The sequence below is a fragment of the Rhineura floridana genome, chromosome 9 (assembly GCF_030035675.1).
Source record: "Rhineura floridana isolate rRhiFlo1 chromosome 9, rRhiFlo1.hap2, whole genome shotgun sequence".
NCBI classification, from domain to species: Eukaryota; Metazoa; Chordata; class Lepidosauria; order Squamata; family Rhineuridae; genus Rhineura; species Rhineura floridana.
In genome coordinates this window covers 68,847,466-68,867,939 of record NC_084488.1, presented here as the reverse complement: position 1 = coordinate 68,867,939, position 20,474 = coordinate 68,847,466, and the positions used below count along the sequence as shown (strand labels likewise).

Below are 20,474 nucleotides of genomic sequence, written 5' to 3'. Positions count from 1 at the left end.
GAAGCATCAGAATGGCATGGGGGTATTTTCAATTTATTTTCAAAACAAAACCTTACAAAACTTAAAGTCCTGAACTCAGAAACACTTGCTTAACAACCCTGTAAATTTTCATGGCGATACACAAAACAGAGGGAAATAAAATTTTCTAGTTTAGATTCTCTGTAGAAACATTAGTAACACAGGAAAGAAGCTAAGTAAGAAGAACACCAACAAACATACAAAAATATAATTCTCCATCTTTGGAGATGGCAGGTATTGCCACCACTCACCATATGCTCAGAGGCACATGTTACCAAATTCTTCCAAGCTACACAGGAAGTGGATTGGACTGTGAAAGACCAACCCAAATTGTGTTTGCATTTTGACAAATTTCTATGGCAGTACAATATCTCAGAGGGCTGAGCAGGTCTCCTTCTCCCCTGGTGTATTCACTATAGCTGCCCAATTTCCCTGTTTTTAAAAATTTGGCAGAAAGATCTGTGGGCTATAGGTATATTCTTAAACTGCAAGGTTTTTTGCCTATTAGTGAATATGTTACTCTTTATAGAGCAGTGCTGGGGGGACCTTGTGGCCCTCCAGATGTTATTGGACTGAAGCTTCCATTACTCCCAACCAACGTGGCAAGTGGTCAGGAATGGCGGGAGTTGTGGTCCAACATCTGTATTGGCACAGATTAGGCACCTGTGCTTTAGAAGGCAGCTTGACCTTGTTACGTAAAGAATTAAAATAAGGCATATACAGTAGTGCTGTTTGCCCCATTCTCTCCACCCCACCCAGGAGCGGAGGACATATGGTCTGTCACACAAATATTGAAAAACAAATACCAATAAACATATTTTCAGCAAAAGAACAAAGGTTAATGTGTTATTCTCAATTTCTGCAATTTTCTCAGCCATTGGTAGCTAGTTAGCATTAATTAATTCATCCATATATTGAAGGAATTAGGCTATCTTCATTTATTCTTGCCATGCCTTGGAGCATGAAGTGCTAACAACTAAAATTAGTCAGATTGTCATTTCCTGAGATTCTGGGCCAGGCATTTGAACTGCCATCTCCCTAGTTCATCAGCCAGATAAATGCTGCTTGCTACATGGATGGAATTTAACGTGCATTAAATAATTCTGTATCTCTCATCTGAAATTGAGTTTAAGTAGGATCAGAATTATCACAATTTAAACTGACTAGTAAGGGCCCATGTTCGAAGCCCAGATCATACTGTGTCTTAAATGAGGCTAATGGAAACAGTCCATGCTTAAGGCTGCCAGATTTGTTTTTTGTCTGAAAAAGCTCCAGATTTGCCTCCAAGGCATTGCCTCCAGGCTGCTTTAGTTTAGCTCTGCAAGCTAGCTCTGTTTCGTACATTCCAGGGTGGCAAAAACAAGTTTGCTACCAAGTATACATTTGACTGTACCATGTGATACCAGTATTTGTAAACATGTCTGTTGTATTCATGCTTTATGTGCAGTAACACCAAAAGTGTAATCTGTGTGCACTAGTGGCAGGACTTTCAGATCCTTTTTCTGAGGCGGTCATTGCCTCCTGTCCTTTCCTATCCACCTAATAAAATGGATTGCAGATCATATGTGGAAGGTGAAGTGGTACATGGGTTTAATCAGTTCCCTCTAACAGCACAGAATCTGTTGGGGAAAGGACACTTTCCCACCACAGTTAATGATAATGCTGTGCAGCTCATAGGGTGCAGAGTGAGTCCCATAACTAGGTTTATATTGTCAACTAGCCTAAGCATTAAGTGGTTAGGCACATTTGTCAATTGTTTTCTTTGCCTTGGAGAGTCAGTGTTTGAGGATGCTTAATTTTGGATCTGGGAACTGGATTTTTCTTTTCTTTTTGAGCTATGACCACAGATATAAAACTACAGGGCTAGCTCCAAGTATTGGGTTTTTACTCAGCAAAGCACTCTTGTTAAGCCAATTTCAAATGATGCCTCCTGAGACCTCTCCTATAGTCTTCTTTCCCTTCTTTCTCACCACCACTGATGCTGCTCACCTACCTTTGTTCTCTCCCTTACTAGAGGACAGTGGTACCACCTCTTCTTCATCAGCATTCCTACCGCCACTGCCATTCTACAGTGGAGGAGACAGTGAGCAGGAGGTGCAGAGGACCATGGTAGTTTTCTCCTTCTGTCACTGCAGCAGCTGTGGAATGGATTCTGGTAGGTCTCTTCTCCTTGACTTCTCCTTGGTTCCTTCTAGGTCTTCTAGCATCCAAGGGAACAGACCACAGCAGTGGTGTCTCTTCCTCTGCTTCTTTACTGGTCACCCTCACACTCTGGAGCATGTGATCAAGCAAGCTAGCAAGCCAGGTGAGGTGAAGGCACCAATCAAGGGCTTTCCCTAGTTCTTGAATTGCCACGTCAGGGAAGCTGTTTTCCCTTCAATGATATTCTAGTAATATTAGATTCTGAGTGCATCCCTACTCTTTATTTTAATTCCTGTCCCATAATCCATTAAAATTTGATCCATTAAAATTTGATAAATATTTAAAGGCTCAGTATTGAAAGGAATCTATCTACTTCAGGAGAACCATTTCTTTCATTTGCCTCTCCATTCATTTTCAGACATTTCCATTAGATCATAAAATCCTTCTCTTCCTAGGCAGGAAAAGAAAGAAATGGGGGGGGGGGAGAAGAAAAATTCTGAAACTTGGCTTCTTCTCTAGGTGATTCTGTCGGGAGTGAAAAGAATTACACTTTCCTTTTTGTATAGCTTCTAAAGCTATAGTATAGTATATCTTTTGTATAGCTTCTAAAGGCTGGCAAAGTACAAAATACTGTGACCACTGAATCTTATAATAATCTTGGCCCTAAAACTAAGTTTTAAAAATTGTTCATACATCCTTAAAGCACATCATCACTAGCTATCAGGATCACAAACTCCGATTGCAGCATATGCTGCAAAGCCTGACATATAGTGGCCTATTTGAATTCTTTTCCATATTGGTGAGATTGGAAGCAGGTTTTAGGCTCAAGCACTTCTTCCCCTTCTCCACTCCCTTTGCCATCTGTAGAAGGTAACATCTGAACCCAGGGATGCCACAATTATTTGAATGGATAATCTCCCTCACTTTGCAACAATGGTATTTTCTATCTGAGCAAAGGCAGTCATTATGTTTTAACTGAATTGCAAACTGATGAAATTTCTCCTAAGACATTCAAAATACTCCTGACGGGTTGGCCTGCAGTATTTTTGCCTTAGATGAGGCAAACACAAATTTGCATTTGTACAACCAAGTACATGGGAGAAATATTGCTAGCAATTTAGCGCCCAATGTTTTGCCAGAAAGTTATCGAACGTGTAAGTAGTTTGCATTCCCATGCACTGCGGGTGACAGTAATGCTCTGCTATTTATTTAAAAGATGACTGAAGAAACTATTAAAATGGTTAAAGAGAGAAGGAAAGCAAAATGAGATAGAAACACAGTCAGAACCCTAAATGCAACAATACAGTGACTAGTACGTAGGGACAAAGAGAACAGTTACAATAGTTATTGTATAGAAATAGAAGAGGACAACAAAAAAGGTACAAGAGCCCTATTCCAAAAGATTAGAGAAATGAAAGGGAAATTTAAACCATCAGCAGGGATGTTGAATAATTATTAGGGAAACACACTGACTGACCAAGATGAAATAAAACGAAGATGGAAGCAATACACTGAAGAACTGTATAAAAGAGATGCAAGTATGACAGATTCATTCCCGAAGGAACCATATGATGAAGAACCAGAAATTATAGAATGTGAGGTGAAAGCTGCTCTTAAAATACTTGGAAGAAACAAATCACCGGGAACAGATGGCATACCAATAGAGTTGCTACAAGCTACTGAGACTAAATCTGTCCAAATTTTGACAACAATTTGTCAAGAAATATGGAAAACTAAACAATGGCCCACAGACTGGAAGCATTCAATATATATCCCAATTCCAAAGAAAGGGAATCCCAGGGAATGCAGTAATTATCGAACTATTGCCTTAATATCCCATTCAAGTAAAGTAATGCTCAAGATTCTACAACAAAGGCTCTTACCATATATGGAGTGAGAAATGCCAGACGTCCAAGCTGGATTTAGAAAGGGAAGAGGCACCAGAGATCGTATTGCAAACATACATTGGATAATGGAACAGACCAAGGAATTTGAAAAGAAAATCACCCTGTGCTTTATAGATTACAGTAAAGCCTTTGACTGTGTAGATCATGAAAAACTATGGAATGCTTTAAAAGAAATGGGGTGCCACAGATTCTGATTGTCCTGATGCGCAACCTATACTCTGCACAAGAGGCTACTGTAAGAACAGAATATGGAGAAACTGATTGGTTCACAATAGAAAAGAGTGTGAGACAGGGGTGTATTTTATCACCCTATTTGTTTAATCTGTACGCAGAACATATCATACGGAAAGCAGGATTGGACCAAGATGAAGGCGGTGTGAAAAGTGGAGGGAGAAATATTAATAATTTAAGATATGCAGACAATACCATACTACTAGCAGAAACCAGTAATGATATGAAACGAATGTTGATGAAAGTTAAAGAAGAAAGCACAAAAGCAGGACTACAGCTGAATGTCAAAAAGACTTAAGTAATAACAACAGAAGATTTATGTAACTTTGAAGTTGACAATGAGGACATTGAACTTGTCAAAGATTATCAATACCTTGGCACAGTCATTAACCAAAATGGAGACCATAGTCAAGAAATCAGAAGAAGCTAGGACTGGGGAGGGCAGCTATGAGAGAACTAAAAAAGGTCCTCAAATGTAAAGATGTATCACTGAACACCAAAATCAGGATCATTCAGACCATGGTATTCCTGATCTCTATGTATGGATGTGAAAGTTGGACAGTAAAAAAGGCAGATAAGAGAAAAATCAACTCATTTGAAATGTGGTGCTGGAGGAGAGCTTTGCAGATACCATGGACTGTGAAAAAGACCAATAATTGGGTGTTAGAACAAATTAAACCAGAACTGTCACTAGAAGCTAAAATGATGAAACTGAGGTTATCATACTTCGGACACATCATGAGAAGACCTGATTCACTAGAAAAGACAATGATGCTGGGAAAAACAGAAGGGAGTAGAAAAAGAGGAAGGCCAAACAAGAGATGAATTGATTCCATAAAGGAAGCCACAGACCTGAACTTACAAGATCTGAACAAGGTGGTTCATGACAGATGCTCCTGGAGGTCACTGATTCATAGGGTCACCATAAGTCGTAATCGACTTGAAGGCACTTAACAACAAGTTGCTACTAACTTCTGTGTGTGCTAACTAATTAAGGAGAAATTGTGAGGATATAATTTATGTTGTTTTTGCCTTAATACAGGTTATCACTTTGTGATTGTTCACACACAAATTGTTTGACTAGAAATCTTCATGAAGCTAACTTCTTTGGCAGACAAAAGTAACTGGAATGGACTTCCAGTAACAAATCAATTGCAAACAAAATGACTTGTGGATCAGTTGACCTCCTCACTGCTTATATTAACCCTTAGGATCTTAAAAACAATTTCTGCAATCTCACAGAAAAATTAAAAGCACTTTGACAAGAACGGCTCCCATCATTGTATGAGAATGAAGTTATTCCGCAGTGATTTGGCTTATTGGGCTATTAGGAATTAACTGTGGAGACATGTAGGAAATCCATCATAAAAAAGAGGTGGGAAATGGTTGTGGTCTTCCATGGTATCATATGATATGAGCATTTGACATGAGCATGCCTACTTCATTTATGTGCCTGAAAAGGACAAGCCAATGGGTGGTTGGTATGTATTTGTTCAAAATGCAAAGATGGTCAATGCATTTTGCATGGCATACCCTCTATCTGGTTTTGTTACAGGACAGATTGGGAGTGGCCTGATAGTTGCAGAGCAGGAGGGGTTAATGTTACCCCATGGTCAGAAGAGATCAGTTTCTGGTGAGGTTTGGGCAGATGAGGATCTGTAGGGGTGGTGGACCAGCTAGGTTGACCTGACCCCAGAGACTGGGGTCAAAACGACTGAGAGAGAGTTGTTGGGTGACTTTGGGTGTTAAGTGGATGAAGTTGATTACCTAGACCCATTTCAATAGGACTTCCAATTTTGGCAATGAAACAGCTTTGGTTACTCTGATTGATGACCCTTTTGTAGCGAGAGAGAGAGACAGGAAGTACAACCCTATTGGTCCTTATTCCTGTGGGGCACCTCAGTAAGTTGGGAGTTGGGAGCCCCATATTATGGCGATTCTGCTCATATCTGCAGAACTGCTACCAGATAGAAACACTGAAAGATTGCTGGTTTGGGGGTCCTTCAGAGGTCCTGCAGGACTCCATATTGGCCCTCACATTCTTCAACATCTATTTGGAACCACAGGGTGAAGACATCTGAAAATTTGGAGTGCAGTATCACCAGTATGTACACCCAGCTGTGTCTCTCAAACCATCTAGGAACATAGGAGGCTGCCTTATACTTGCAGCCACTCTCTAGGATTTCAGGGAGGAGCTTTTCCTAGTTCTGCCAGGAGACACCAGGGATTGAACCTGGGACCTTCAGGAGGCTATGTAGTTGCTGGACCAATATTTGGAGGCAGTAATGGGATGAAGACCAACAAACAGACTGAATTTGGACAAGATGGAGGTGGTGATGGTAGTGGGTTGGTGTGTCCAGAAACTGAGAAAGTGATCTAAGCTGAATGGGCTTGCACTCCCCATGAAGAACCTTATATGTGGCTTGGAGGTATTTCTGAAACCAACATTGCCATTGGAAGGCCTGGAGGCAGCAGCGACATTGGCCTGTTTTCATTTCTAACTGGTTCCTCATCTATGACCTTTCCTGGACCAAGATAACCTAGACGCAGTGATCTATGCAGTGGGCTGTTTGGGGCTGGCCTTGAAGATGGTCCAGAAACTAGTGGGCACAAAATGTAGTTGCCAGGTTTCTGAGTGATACTACAAGGAACATTTTCACTGATTCTTAAAGAATTGTACTTGCAGCCAATTTACTACCAGGCTCAATTGAAGGTCCTCCTTCTGGTATATAATGGCTTGGCTGCTTAGTACTTGAAGGAGCACATCTCCCAAAATCTCCCTCCCTCCCCCTGAGACTTAATCACTGTGTATGAGGCCCTACTTGTGTGTTAAAATGCAGTGACCCAGAATGTGGCCTTTTCTGCTGTGGCATCACAGTTGTGGAACTCCCTTCTCTTAGAAATAAGATGGTACTCTGTCTTTCACAAAAAAGCACCTTGTGAATGTAACAGCATTCAGAGATAAACTAGGAGATGTATGTTTGAAAATGCGGCTGGTTTTAATCAACTGAGATGCAGGGGGGAGATTGCGAGGAGGGGACTTTATGTGTTGTGCATGTGCACATGTAGCGTATTTGCATGTACATTTGTGTGTGAGAGTGTGGGGTGGGCTGTCTGAAGCTCTTTCCTGCTGCTTAGCTCTTTTCTAATCAGGGGGAGATTGTAGCGACAGGAGGTTGAATGTGTGCAAGTATGCATGTGTTGTATGGTGTGTGTGTGTTTGTGTGTGAGAGAAAGTGTGGGGTGGACCCATCTGCGCTAGCTCTGGCCCACCAACCACTGGCAGGTGGTCCCCAGAAGATTAGTCATGAGGAAATGTGGCCCTTCAGCTGAAAATGTTTTCCCACCCTGGGTACAAAACATCTTTGTTGAAGCAATAACAATAAATTAATTCAATATATGTATCTCCCTATATGGTATCTCTAGACACATTTTCAATAAGCGAATCTCATATTCCTTAATGCACAACATCATCATATTGCCTGCATTGTATTGTTTTGACCAAATGAGTTTCCTAATTATTAAGAGAAATATGTGCAAAGCAAAGGCAATTTTGTATTATATAACCTATTTGTGTTGCAATCACTTTTTTCCCCTGGTTTATCTCTTTCAGAAAACCCACTTGAGAATGTTTGCCTTGAGTAGCAAATGTATGTCATTATGAACAGTTATTTCTGGAGTTCTTTAATTAATGAGCCTGAAGTTACCATCTTCATAGTTTGGTAATTACAGTTTGAAATAGTAATAATGTTCTTGTTATTTACTTGTATGATTCCAGAGAGATTTAAAATGCTTAACACTGCAGTATAAATCACCATTTCCAGTTAGAAGAAGTGAGGCAGAGAGATATTATGGGGCTTTCTATACAATCAGTCAAACCATACTCCTTCAGCATTTTAGCCTTTATGTGATAATACTTTTCACAGCTAGTAGAACTTTACCTTGCCTTTATCATTGGGTGGGTGAGGAAGAAGTCTTGCTAGAGCCATATTTGTTTTCTTTAAAATAAACAATGAAAATGAACAAAACAAAACAGAACAACAAAAAACAACAAAATCAGCTCTGAGTAAGGGCCATAGTTCAGTGGCAAAGCATCTGCTTTTTTTCATGCAGAAGATTCAAGGTGCAATCCCCAGTATCTCCAGGTAGGGTTGAGAATATCCCATCTGAACATTGGAAATTTCTCCCAGTCAGTGTAGACAATACTGAGCTAGATGGACCAATGGATCTTACTTACTATAAGGCAGCTTCCTATGTTTTTATGTTGCTGTGGTCTATTATTATTATTAATATTATTAATATTATTATTAAGTAGTAGTAGTAGTAGTAGTAACATTTATTACCCATCCTTCATCCAAAGGTCCCTGGGGGGTTACAACAATTTTAAAATAAGGCATTAAAACAATTAAAAACAATCTAGGTGTGTTCCATTTCCAAGGCAGGAAAGGAGGAACAATAACTGTGGAGAGTGAGTGGGAGTTGCTTTGTTGGTGTTCACCACTTTAAACAATTGTCTACATCAGTGCTGCAATACCAGAGTGGTGCAGCAAAGGTGATGTGAGGAACGAGTGCATAACTTCTACAGAATTAAAATAACAGGAACCATAATAAAAATGATGATGATGGTGATGGTGGTTCATTTCAAATAATCACAAAATCATATGCGTGCACAGGTCAGGATTGTGTCCCTTATGATTAGTTAAATTGCATCCAAAAGTGACTCAAGAACATCTGTCTTGAATGCAATGCACAACCACATTCCAAGCAGGAATTATAGCAACACTGCATATGCCATTAGGAGGTACATTTCTTCACATGCAATATTTTGCAATTTGAGTACTGGAAAAAGGGGTATCCCAGCAACCGAAGTGGGGCTTTAAGAGAAGATATGCAAACTGTGGAATAAAATGCACATTAACAGGGCAGTTCACAAAAGTGTTCTATGTCCTTGATGCAATCCTTCCCTAGTCCAGATAACTCACCTCAGGCATATATAGAATCTGGGTCGTAAGCTCTTGGCCCACAGAAGTTATGTTCATACTGCTAGCACTGCCTCATTTTTTAAAACTTTTAGTATTAGATTATTATGAAATGCTTAAGAAGAAAACAACTCTTAATATTTTAGGCAAACTGGATTTTTCTTTGTTGTGTCCTTTCTGTCAGCAGACCTGGACCTTGTACAGCATCAGGCCATCCTATTTTGGTTTTAATATGAGTTTATAGTTCAGTGGGGACGGCAAAATACAATTATTTACTGATTTTAAATCTTTACAATCAGTCAACCCAATACTTCCTATGATTAGCCCTTTTTGATATTTATCACGTAGTTTCACAGTAACCCTCTTCAGGTATCAATACACCAACATTATCCATCACTGGAGTGGAGACACATGAGAGTTGGTACACACCAAGTACCCCTAGCCTTTGCATGGACAGCACAGCTGTCTGTAGCAATGGAGCCTTGGCAGGTACAACCATATGAGGGGAAGTTTCCATGTGACTCACAACCCCAATCATGCAGGATTCTGGGCTGGGTGGAAGTTGTTGTGTTTCCAGGTGTATGTGTGAAGACTCCATCACTATAGATGTAAAGGGGAGGGTTACTTGGTGTGTCTCCACTTCTGTGTTGGATATCATTGGAGTGCTAACACCTGAAAAGGGCTTATGTGTAAGAGATGGTGTGCATAGTATGTGCTCATTTCTTTGATAACTGATTTCAGCATTGTTTGTTCTTGTTCTGATAGCACTGAAATATTCTAATGTCTTGTATTGCTTTCTTTCAACCAAGTTCATATCTACTCCAGGTACAGACCTGCAGTGGCAGTTTGAATCCAGTAGGTCCCTCCAACATTTTCAGTGCAGTTATAGAGGATCTGGAAAAGATTGAAAACTTTCGTAAGAAGGTAAGCTCAAGAAACACAATGTTCAAAACAGAAATACAGTGTGGTAACAAGGAACACACATACACACCCTTCTAAATCAAGGGTGGTGAACTTGCAGGCTGGATCTGGCATGCTAAACAACACCAGGTGGCCTACCAGCCCTTGGCAAAATCAAGCAGTCCCTTGCAGTGCTGAGCTGACCATACAGCCTAGTGCTGCGATGGAGAAATCACTTCATTGCTGGGCTGGGCTGAGCGTGGTGATTTGAATGAGTGTGTTCTGTATGTGAGTTTGTGTGTGCTGTATGTGAGTTTGTGTGTGCTGTATATGTGGTGAATGTTTAAGTGTATGCCCACATGAGTCTAAGTGCACTGCCCCTCTCCTGTGGGGTTAAAGAAATCAAATGTTAAGATCTAAAGTTCAAAATCAACCGTAACAGATGCAAATGTATCTTACAAAAAGTTAGGGTATGTGGTCATTACAATTCCAATTTATACAGGATTTTTGAAAAGAATTTTTTAAAGGTTTTTTAATACAAACAATGACAAACACTAATTCATACATACGAAATTTTTAAAAACAAAATTATCTCCTGATTCAAAAGTGCCTAAGTCTTTAGTCCATACTAATGAATGAATACACACTTCTGCTATAGTGTTTTTATATAAGCTGCTGGTTATCTTGCTTGTAGATTTTAAATCTGTGCCTCAATGTTAAAGAAATCAAAACCATGATCAGAAACAGAAGAGAATAAAATTATTTGCTACAGGAAAAATACCTGGGGACATCTCATTTTCTTTCTTTTCAACATTTTTTCTCAAATACATGCAGATAAAGGCCAAAAGAGAACAAAATATCTCTTTTGCTAATATTTAAAAGTTTTTTTATTAAATTATTTAAATTTTTCTCCAAAATATGAAATAGTTTTACACTGCTTTGAAAGATATGAATAATGCTATCAAATCAAAAACTAGGGCATGGAGTCAGATTATCAAGTTGAATAAAGAAAGGCAAGAAATGATTGGGAAGTACATTGTAGTCAAATGTATGCAAGCAAGGCTGCACGATATAAACATTTCACAATGTATCCAGAGTGAACAATGCTTGAGCATAAATGGCTAAACTCAGTATTTTAAATATGTTTTTTCTTTGGTGCAATCATTAGGATTTTACAGTTTGGCCTCCTCTTTCACTCTAAATCAAGGATATGCAGTGTTGCTCAACTGAACGCAGTGAAACATATTTCCAAATAAAAATGCATAGGATTGCATTCCTTGTTAGAGGTTCACACCAAACGCTTTGCAAATAAAAGGCACTAAAATTAATTGCAATTTATTATTCCCCCTCTTTAATTACAAGTGTCTGATTAACAGTCTTAGAAAATTTTCCAGTGTCCAGAGCTTGGAAGTAATTTACTAGGAAAAATGAATCACTTGTAATTTATTACTTTTTTGAGGAACGAGTAGGTAATTTCTTTACATTTTGATTGTAATAGAATGAGGAATAATGTTATTACTTTTGCGGTGTAATTGTAGTTTCCAGCATGACTTTTGGACATTACTTTTGAGGGGGAGCAGGGGAAGTCTGCTCATCTGATTCGTGGATGAAAATAATATGTTTCAAACTGGGCTTCTGCGCAGCATCGCTCCTCTCTTGTACTCTGTGGGTGTTTAAGAGGCAACAAATCAGGAGGTGGAGAGTGAGATGGGGATGAAGTAGAGAGAAAAAATTGTTAAAATAGATGGTGGTGGAGAGGAATGGAGTGGAGGGGAAAAGGAGCTGGAGGGCAAGGAGGTGGATGAAGGAGGCAGCAGCAGAATGGAGATGAAGAGCTGTGAAGGTGAGGTATGATGACGTGTGTGTGTTACTGCTGTGTTTGCACTTGGCACATGAAGCAGCCTCTGCCACCCTCCCTGGATACTTTTTTGTACCCCAGGGGAATATGTTTGCCTGGGCGGATGTGCCTTAGTTGGTGGCAAGGTGGGATCTCGAAGATGGTTGACTGAGAGAGATGACCCCTGTGGCTGAGAGATAGTGTGTGTGTGGGGGGGGGGGTTGCACTTGGTTTGGCACACAAAGCTCTGAGCGGTAGCCTCTGTTTCCCTTACCAGTGGAGAGTAAATTGCTATTTTATGGATTAAAAAAAACCTACTCCCCTCTTTCTCTCTGTTTGTTTTTAATGTTGTTTTAGGCTACTTAGGTATGCAGCAGCTAAGGCCAGAACCTTGTAGGCATTCTAGGGTTTTTTTTAAAGTAACTTAAACTGTAATTGTAGTGATTGCTTTTGAGTAACAGTGAAGTAATCAGTTCCTTTCAGAACAATTGTAATGTTAATTGTAATTTATTCCTTTTTGGGGTCATTTAACAGTAAATGTAATTTATTCCTTTTAAAAAATAATCTTCCAAGCTCCTCCAGTACCATATTTTACAAAAAAATCCACATCTTTGTATGATTGATGCCAGCATTTCCACTTCTTTGAGAACATTTAAATCTTTAAATCTTTGTTTTCATTTTTTAATTGTGTAAATTTTATTTAAAATTTAAAAAATAAATTAGCAAAGAACTTTTTTTCTTAAAAGCATGATTAAGATATGATTCAATTAGCACTGCAAGGCAGATATATCAAAAGGCTGCCAACTTTGAGCTTTCTTCAACATTCACTTAAGAAATGGAAGATTTACTCTTGATTTCATTGAGTGCCAAATCATACTGATTAGATGTTAAGCTAGTCTCAAAAAAGTCAGCATCTAGGTGTCCAATGTTTTCCAATTTGATCTTTTGAGCAATGACGTTGCTGTAAAAAAAAAATCGTAGCAGTTTATTATCACTCAGTTCTGAAACTGTTGCTTTCATAGCCAATTGTTTTGCTTTTTAGATTGATGCCACTTTATATACTGCAGATGTAAACTATCCTGTAAGTACATTTTATAATTCAAACTGATCTCAGTAAAGTATGCTGTATACAACCTACAACCCGCAACTGATCAGTATTTTAAACAAATATGCAGATCTGGCCATGGTATATACACACATTCTAGTTACAACATTTCTGGACTACTGCAATGCACTCTGTGTGGGATGTCTTTAAAAGCACCCAGAAACTTTAGTTGGTCCAGAGTGTGGTGGCCAGGTTATTAACTATAGCTGCTTATGGGAACATGTGACTTCCTTGTGGAAATAACTATAGTGGCTTCGGATTTGTTCCTGGGTCCAGTTCATAATGCTGGTGATAGCCTTTTAAAGCTTGTTAAAATTTAGGAGCAGAATATCTGAAAGACCACCTCATCCTATTTGAGCCTGCCTGGTTGGTCAATAGACCATCCTGTGTGTCCCAGCAACGGCTGAAATACATATGGTTGGAACCATGGAAAGGGCTTTTTCAACAGCTGCACTCAGCCTTTGGAACTCGCTCCCAATGGAAGCCTAGCTGATTTCCCCAAGGACAAACTGATTGTCAGTTTGTAATTAATCAGCAATTAATTAATTAGCAATAAATTATGGGATTTTATCATTTCCGCCTTCTGTATAACTGTGGAATGCAGATCTATATACATACACAGAGTGAGCGAGTTTAATTAGTGAACATCCATTGTTAAAATTCATTCCCTGTAATAGTGAGTTTGGGTGATTGAGTTCCTATCAATCTGGAAGTGAATGGGCCCCCAAACGATGTAATGTTTTTTATATACCCAGGGGACTGTCTAGACAACAAAAATATATCAGTTTGTACATTGAAAAAAAGTTTTAAAAAACCAAAATGGGCTCATAAATGAACTTTAAGGACTTATGGTTGATGCTGATAGCAGTTGAGCCTACAGAGATAAGAAATATTAGAGTAACTCACTGCATTGTCTGGAGATGGATCTCCCAGGATCACAATGAATGTGAAAGTCAGGGACTCCCATATTTACTGCTCCCTTTTGTTGGGGTGGGCAGTGGGGGATATGCTGGCATTGTTTGGATTTGCCTTCTAGAGTCATTCATGAAAAATGGAAATAAAGCATAAATGATTAATAATGGATTAATATGATTAATGATTTATATCTGATTAATTGGTTATTAGGCAGTCACGATAACATGTCCATGTGAATGGCTTCATGTGGTACTCTTGTAAGAGCAAGACCATACTCTGAATCAGGCAGGATGGCCTGAATTCATGAGAAGTGTCATGTCTGAGTGAGACTGTAGAAGGTTCATATTGTAAACCTGTAATTTTTTATTTCTAGAGTGGCTGTAATATATCAGTTCTGAAGTGTTTTAAACTTGAGATGGATGTAATATTTTATGAATCTGAAATGGAAGATAATAAAAATGAAGAGTTTCTCAATGTAGTGCATAAAGTATTGAGAAATGTTAGAAAACTTTTACTAGAGAGTCAGGTAAGTGTTAAAGTATGGAAAAATTATATGTTACATGATGCTCTGTAGCTGCATGCAAAGAACTCCAACAGCCCCTTCTCCCTGGCAAAGAACCGTAAGAAGAGGTGATTTGTATCTAGGGCTGACGCCAAAGGGCAGCCAGGTCAGACCATGGCCAAGGGCCCCTGTGACCCAGGGTGAGAGAATAGCACTCCCCTTCCACGATCCGTGGCAGGATCCCTGGTGGAGCTTCCAGGGATGGAGCTTCCTGTTTAATCACTCCACCTACCTCTCTCCTGTGGTCTGCTGCTGTGTGCAACAACCAAGATGGTGGCAGAGGATTCTTTAAGGGGCTGATGCCCCTACCACTATCTTGGTTGATGGCAGGCATGTGTGCACACGTAGTGTACCGTGCATGTGTGCCATCAACCAAGATGGCAGCAGGGGCATTAGCCCCTTGGAGAAGCCTCCACCGCCATATTGGTTGATGGCAGCCCTGTCTGCAGAGCGCGCAGCAGCAGAACACAGGAAAGAGGTAGGTGGAACAGGCAGGAGCCACATGCCCAGCATAGGCTAGTGTCCAAGGGCCCAGTCATGCCTGGGGCTGGCCCTGTTTCTCAGAAAACTGAGAAGAGAGAAGGGACTGCTGAATCCTTCCCCCGAAATTTCCGCTGAACTTGCTTTTACTCCAGCAGGCTTCCAAGTAGGGATGGGCAAATCTGACAATTTAGGTTTCTCTTAGTGTCTCATTTTTAAGTTTGCTTCTCCACATTTCTTCATAAGTTTGTGATTTTTTTTAAAAAAGTCCTCATAAAAGTGCATCAGCATTTTCGTGTAAATTTCTTCTAATATACACATTCGCATGCAGTTTTGCCTAATATGCACATTTTTGCAAGCAGTTTTCCCTAATACAATGCATTTTGTGTTATTTTTGCTAAATAACCTACTAAGTAACAGAGAGAAAAATCTTTTTTACAAGCATTGTGGCCCAGAGGGAGATCTGGGAACTCTATTTGGCCCAAACTGGGAAACAAATTCCAGACAGGGACAGCTAGAAAACTGTCCTTACTGAAATCTAGTAATCTGGAATTTCTACCTGGCTAGAATTTCCCTCACCAAACAAATCTGCATGTGTATAGCCCATTTTACCACAGGCCTATTTCTAACTGAGAGCGAAGAAGTTAAAGTGTGCTATATTTGGGCATATGGGTACAGTCTTCAGAATTTATGGATGTTCATTGGAGACTGCATGTATAAATCCCACTAACTTTATGGGATATCAGTGCATTGTAAATTGTTTTATTAAACCAGGTCCTTGAAGAATATTGGCAGGATTTTGAAAGGTTCTGTAGCTAAGAAATTATAATAAAATATTCTCAGCCTAACTACACCAGCAATTCTGTTATTGGGAACTATTAAACTCTGTCATGTGCCTTTCTCTCTCAACTTTTTGTTTATTTCACTTTAATAATGCTAATGTCTTTAACCTTTTATTTTTGCAGGACACAGAAACATCCAAGTGCCAACCATGTGAAACATTTGAAGAAAAAATATATACAGATTTTATAGAAACCTTCAAGAATGTTGCACAGCGATGCAACAGAGAGACAAAAAACTGACACTGAGGAAGTGTTTAATGAGATATCCCACTGTAGCAGGAAGGAATAGTTTTTTGCCCTCTAGAAGTAAAGAACTGGGAAAATAAAACTGGGTCAAAAGAAATAGAACAGGTTGTGGTAAGTTAAAGCCATTGCAAGCTTGGCAACAACCCTGCTGTTACATCAGTCAGGATGCCTTAAAAAGTTTGCTCGGTTTACACAATAGGGCTAAACCTAGTATGACTTTAAAAAAGTTGTGTGTATGTGAGCTTTTCTTGGAATGTGGTCATTCCATATTCCAGTAGCGATTGGGGTATTGTCAGTAACGACTGGAGAAATTTATATTTTTGTTCATGACTGACACTGATGATCTCCTTGAGCCTCTTTGTATTTGGTTTCTATAATGTGGGTTCTGGAGTCCTTAACAAGCCATTTTAACTGAATATTCCTAGGAAGCTTGATAGGACCATATGGTGCAAATCCAACATGAGGAAAAAAGAGTGTGAAGCAGCCTGTGATGCAAAAAAGACTATATTGCATCTTTGAAATCTTTTTTTAAAAAAAGATTTCTGTTGACTGAAAGCGTAACAGTGAGTTATTCAAAGTCCTGGTATGATAAAATGCAATGATAGTACATAACTATGAAAATCATTTTCAAAATATTAGAAAACATTCACTTATAAAAAGAAATAAGTTCGTAATAGCCATCCTGCAGGGGTGGGGGAAAATAAAAATCCTGAATATCAGTATTTTAAATGAAGCAAGATACTTACTATGGGATTTAAGCTGAAAACCTATACACATTTACCTGTGAGTAAGTTCCATTGAACTTCTGGGTAGCCATGCACAGAATTACATTGTTAAAGTTTTAATATGCTTCTTCCAATTTAAAATGGTCCCCCAAAAGCAACTGATTCTGTGCTCCGGCTTTCCTCCCCTTTTCTTTAACAGTCTGCTGGAACACAAGTTGGGTGTCAACATTTTTTCTTTTAATTGCTGATACCTAGTTTGTTTGTTTGTTTTTAAAAATCTCCTTCACAGGTGTATACTTTTGCAGGAAGAAAAACAAAGAAAATTTAAAAAAACTCTAGTCCATTTATTTTTAATGGCTGATGCCCATTCTTGTGATTTTAAAAAAAATATTATTATTATTATTTAAAATCTTGCCACATTTTCTGAAACAATCCTGGAATTGATAAGTTCCATTCTGGTAAACAAATCTAGTAAGACAGAACTTTAAAATCCAGGGAAGAATCTGGTAGAGGAGGATTCCATAACATCCTTACTTCTAGTTCTAAGAGTCTAGGGCTGCAGTTGTATGGATGCCTACCTGCAGTCTGAGTGCAGGGCTGGGGATTTTGAGCCCAGTGTCAAGTTTGCTGGATGCTTCTAATTCCTACACCATTGTGTGTATACTGGAAATAGATGTAGCTGCACCTGACATTGCTCTAAATGGGAAAGTGTTGTACACAAGAGCTATATGTGCAGATTGGAGCTTCTGCATGTCCTGGAGGACTATATCTATAGACAGAACAGTGTGAGTAAATAAATGTTGGAGATGGACTGTTGCCTCTGCTGCTCTACGATAACATCCTATAGTATCATGATATGGCACCAACATGTTGCAGTTCTGTATATTGATGCTGATACATATATCCCCAAATCTATGGGGAATTTTTCTTGATACCTTTTACCAAATGTGCATATCCATAAGACTGAAGTCAAAATATGAAATATTACTCATAAATCTATGTCAGCCCAATGGCATGTGTGTATATATTGAGATCTAATTATTTGTATATCCTTGCACTCTGTACAGGTCGCCCAAATGGGGAAGGGCAGGATCAAAAATAACTAACTAACTAAATAAAAATATATCATTCTGTTTACCTTGCCTGAGATAATTGTGCCTTAATCGTAAGGAAAGTTGTACTTGTTGAGAAAGAGCTGGGGCTGGGGAAAGCCCAAACCATAGGCAACAATAAAAGTTTCTATTCGTATATTGAAAGCCTTCTTTCTGAGCCACTGATTTAAAAGAAAGAATTTACTGTATAGTTTCTGAAACTTTGGATAGCGAAAAGGAAAATAAATGCATCCAACAAAATGTTAAAATATACAATTGGAAAATAAAATTATATTTATTATGTCTACAGCTTTCTTTCTTTTTCTAATTAAGGTTACTCCCATGCTCTAGAATCTGGTTCTTCACTTTTGTTGTGTATAATCATTTATGGACTTCCTGATGCCTGGAGACATGGTTTAAAAAAAATGCATTCTTCCTAGGATTGCGCACAGCTTCAAATAGGATTGTGACAGTCAAGGACTAAATAAGTCTTCTGCGAGGATTAGGTGGGTCATGCTGCAGACTCTCTCATCACATTTACAAAGCATTTTGGAAAACATCACAAAATAGTTCAGTAAGAATTTGAAGGCTGGAGAAGCTGAAACAATTTTTTTAACAAAATTGAACTAGATTCTGGAGACTGGATAAATGTATAATAGGCAGTATGCAATTAACATGATATAACCTTTGGTTGTGTTTGTTTTTTGTAAAACCAGGGGGGCACTGCCCCCTGCTTGCTCCACTCACTAACCCCTCAATCCCTTCTAGCTCTGCTTGCCCCTGCTAACCAACCCCCACCTCCACCAATTCCCCCCCCAACCCCCACTCCCCTTACAGTCCATGTCCACCCACCACACCTCCAGGCAACCCCACTCCTCTCACCAACCACCAACCCCTCAGGCACTCACTCCCCTCACCAAAACAAGCCAAAGTTCCAACATTTTGTTTTGCTTGGACACTAGTGTGGCAACTTCCCAACACCAAAGTGCATACATAAGAACATAAGAAGAGCCTGCTGGATCAGGCCAGTGGCCCATCTAAGTCCAGCATCCTGTTCTCACAGTGGCCAACCAGATGCCTGGGGGAAGCCCGCAAGCAGGACCCGAGTGCAAGAACACTCTCCCCTCCTGAGGCTTCCGGCAACTGGTTTTCAGAAGCATGCTGCCTCTGACTAGGGTGGCAGAGCACAGCCATCATGGCTAGTAGCCATTGATAGCCCTGTCCTCCATGAATTTGTCTAATCTTCTTTTAAAGCCATCCAAGCTGGTGGCCATTACTGCATCTTGTGGGAGCAAATTCCATAGTTTAACTATGCGCTGAGTAAAGAAGTACTTCCTTTTGTCTGTCCTGAATCTTCCAACATTCAGCTTCTTTGAATGTCCCCGAGTTCTAGTATTATGAGAGAGGGAGAAGAATTTTTCTCTATCCACTTTCTCAATGCCATGCATAATTTTATACACTTCTATCATGTCTCCTCTGAACCGCCTTTTCTCTAAACTAAAAAGCCCCAAATGCTGCAACCTTTCCTCGTAAGGGAGTCGCTCCATCCCCTTGATCATTCTGGTTGCCCTCTTCTGAACCTTTTCCAACTCTATAATATCCTTTCTGAGATGAGGCGACCAGAACTGTACACAGTATTCCAAATGCGGCCGCACCATAGATTTATACAACGGCATTATGATATTGGCTGTTTTATTTTCAATACCTTTCCTAATTATTGCTAGCATGGAATTTGCCTTTTTCACAGCTGCCGCACACTGGGTCGACATTTTCATCGTGCTGTCCACCACAACCCCGAGGTCTCTCTCCTGGTCGGTCACCGCCAGTTCAGACCCCATGAGCGTATATGTGAAATTAAGATTTTTTGCTCCAATATGCATAATTTTACACTTGTTTATATTGAATTGCATTTGCCATTTTTCCGCCCATTCACTCAGTTTGGAGAGATCTTTTTGGAGCTCTTCGCAATCCCTTTTTGTTTTAACAACCCTGAACAATTTAGTGTCGTCAGCAAACTTGGCCACTTCACTGCTCAGTCCTAATTCTAGGTCATTAATGAACAAGTTGAAAAGTACAGGTCCCAATACCGATCCTTGAGGGACTCCACTTTCTACAGCCCTCCATTGGGAGAACTGTCCATTTATTCCTACTCTCTGCTTTCTGCTTCTTAACCAATTCCTTATCCACAAGAGGACCTCTCCTCTTATTCCATGACTGCTAAGCTTCCTCAGAAGCCTTTGGTGAGGTACCTTGTCAAACGCTTTTTGAAAGTCTAAGTACACTATGTCCACTGGATCACCTCTATCTATATGCTTGTTGACACTCTCAAAGAATTCTAATAGGTTACTGAGACAGGACTTTCCCTTGCAGAAGCCATGCTGGCTCTGCTTCAGCAAGGCTTGTTCTTCTATGTGCTTAGTTAATCTAGCTTTAATCATACTTTCTACCAGTTTTCCAGGGACAGAAGTTAAGCTAACTGGCCTGTAATTTCCGG

At 39.6% G+C, this 20,474-nt stretch overlaps 1 protein-coding gene across 10 annotated transcripts in view; it reads left to right on the top strand.

Moving 5' to 3' along the window:
- IL15 (interleukin 15) overlaps positions 1 to 18,253 on the top strand; it is a 100,876-nt gene extending 82,623 nt beyond the window's left edge. For 4 of the 10 annotated variants that reach the window (XM_061584876.1, XM_061584872.1, XM_061584873.1 and 1 more), the window contains exons 2-7: positions 2,033 to 2,173; positions 7,912 to 8,020; positions 10,087 to 10,201; positions 13,057 to 13,095; positions 14,408 to 14,560; positions 16,042 to 18,253. In XM_061584876.1, coding sequence (XP_061440860.1) covers positions 7,947 to 8,020; positions 10,087 to 10,201; positions 13,057 to 13,095; positions 14,408 to 14,560; positions 16,042 to 16,158 — 498 coding nt within the window. In that variant the 5' untranslated portion in view covers positions 2,033 to 2,173; positions 7,912 to 7,946 and the 3' untranslated portion in view covers positions 16,159 to 18,253. The remainder of the gene's footprint in view (positions 1 to 2,032; positions 2,174 to 7,911; positions 8,021 to 10,086; positions 10,202 to 13,056; positions 13,096 to 14,407; positions 14,561 to 16,041) is intronic. The other 6 variants (XM_061584880.1, XM_061584879.1, XM_061584875.1 and 3 more) reach the window with 3 other exon arrangements.
- The last annotated feature ends 2,221 nt before the right edge of the window (positions 18,254 to 20,474 follow it).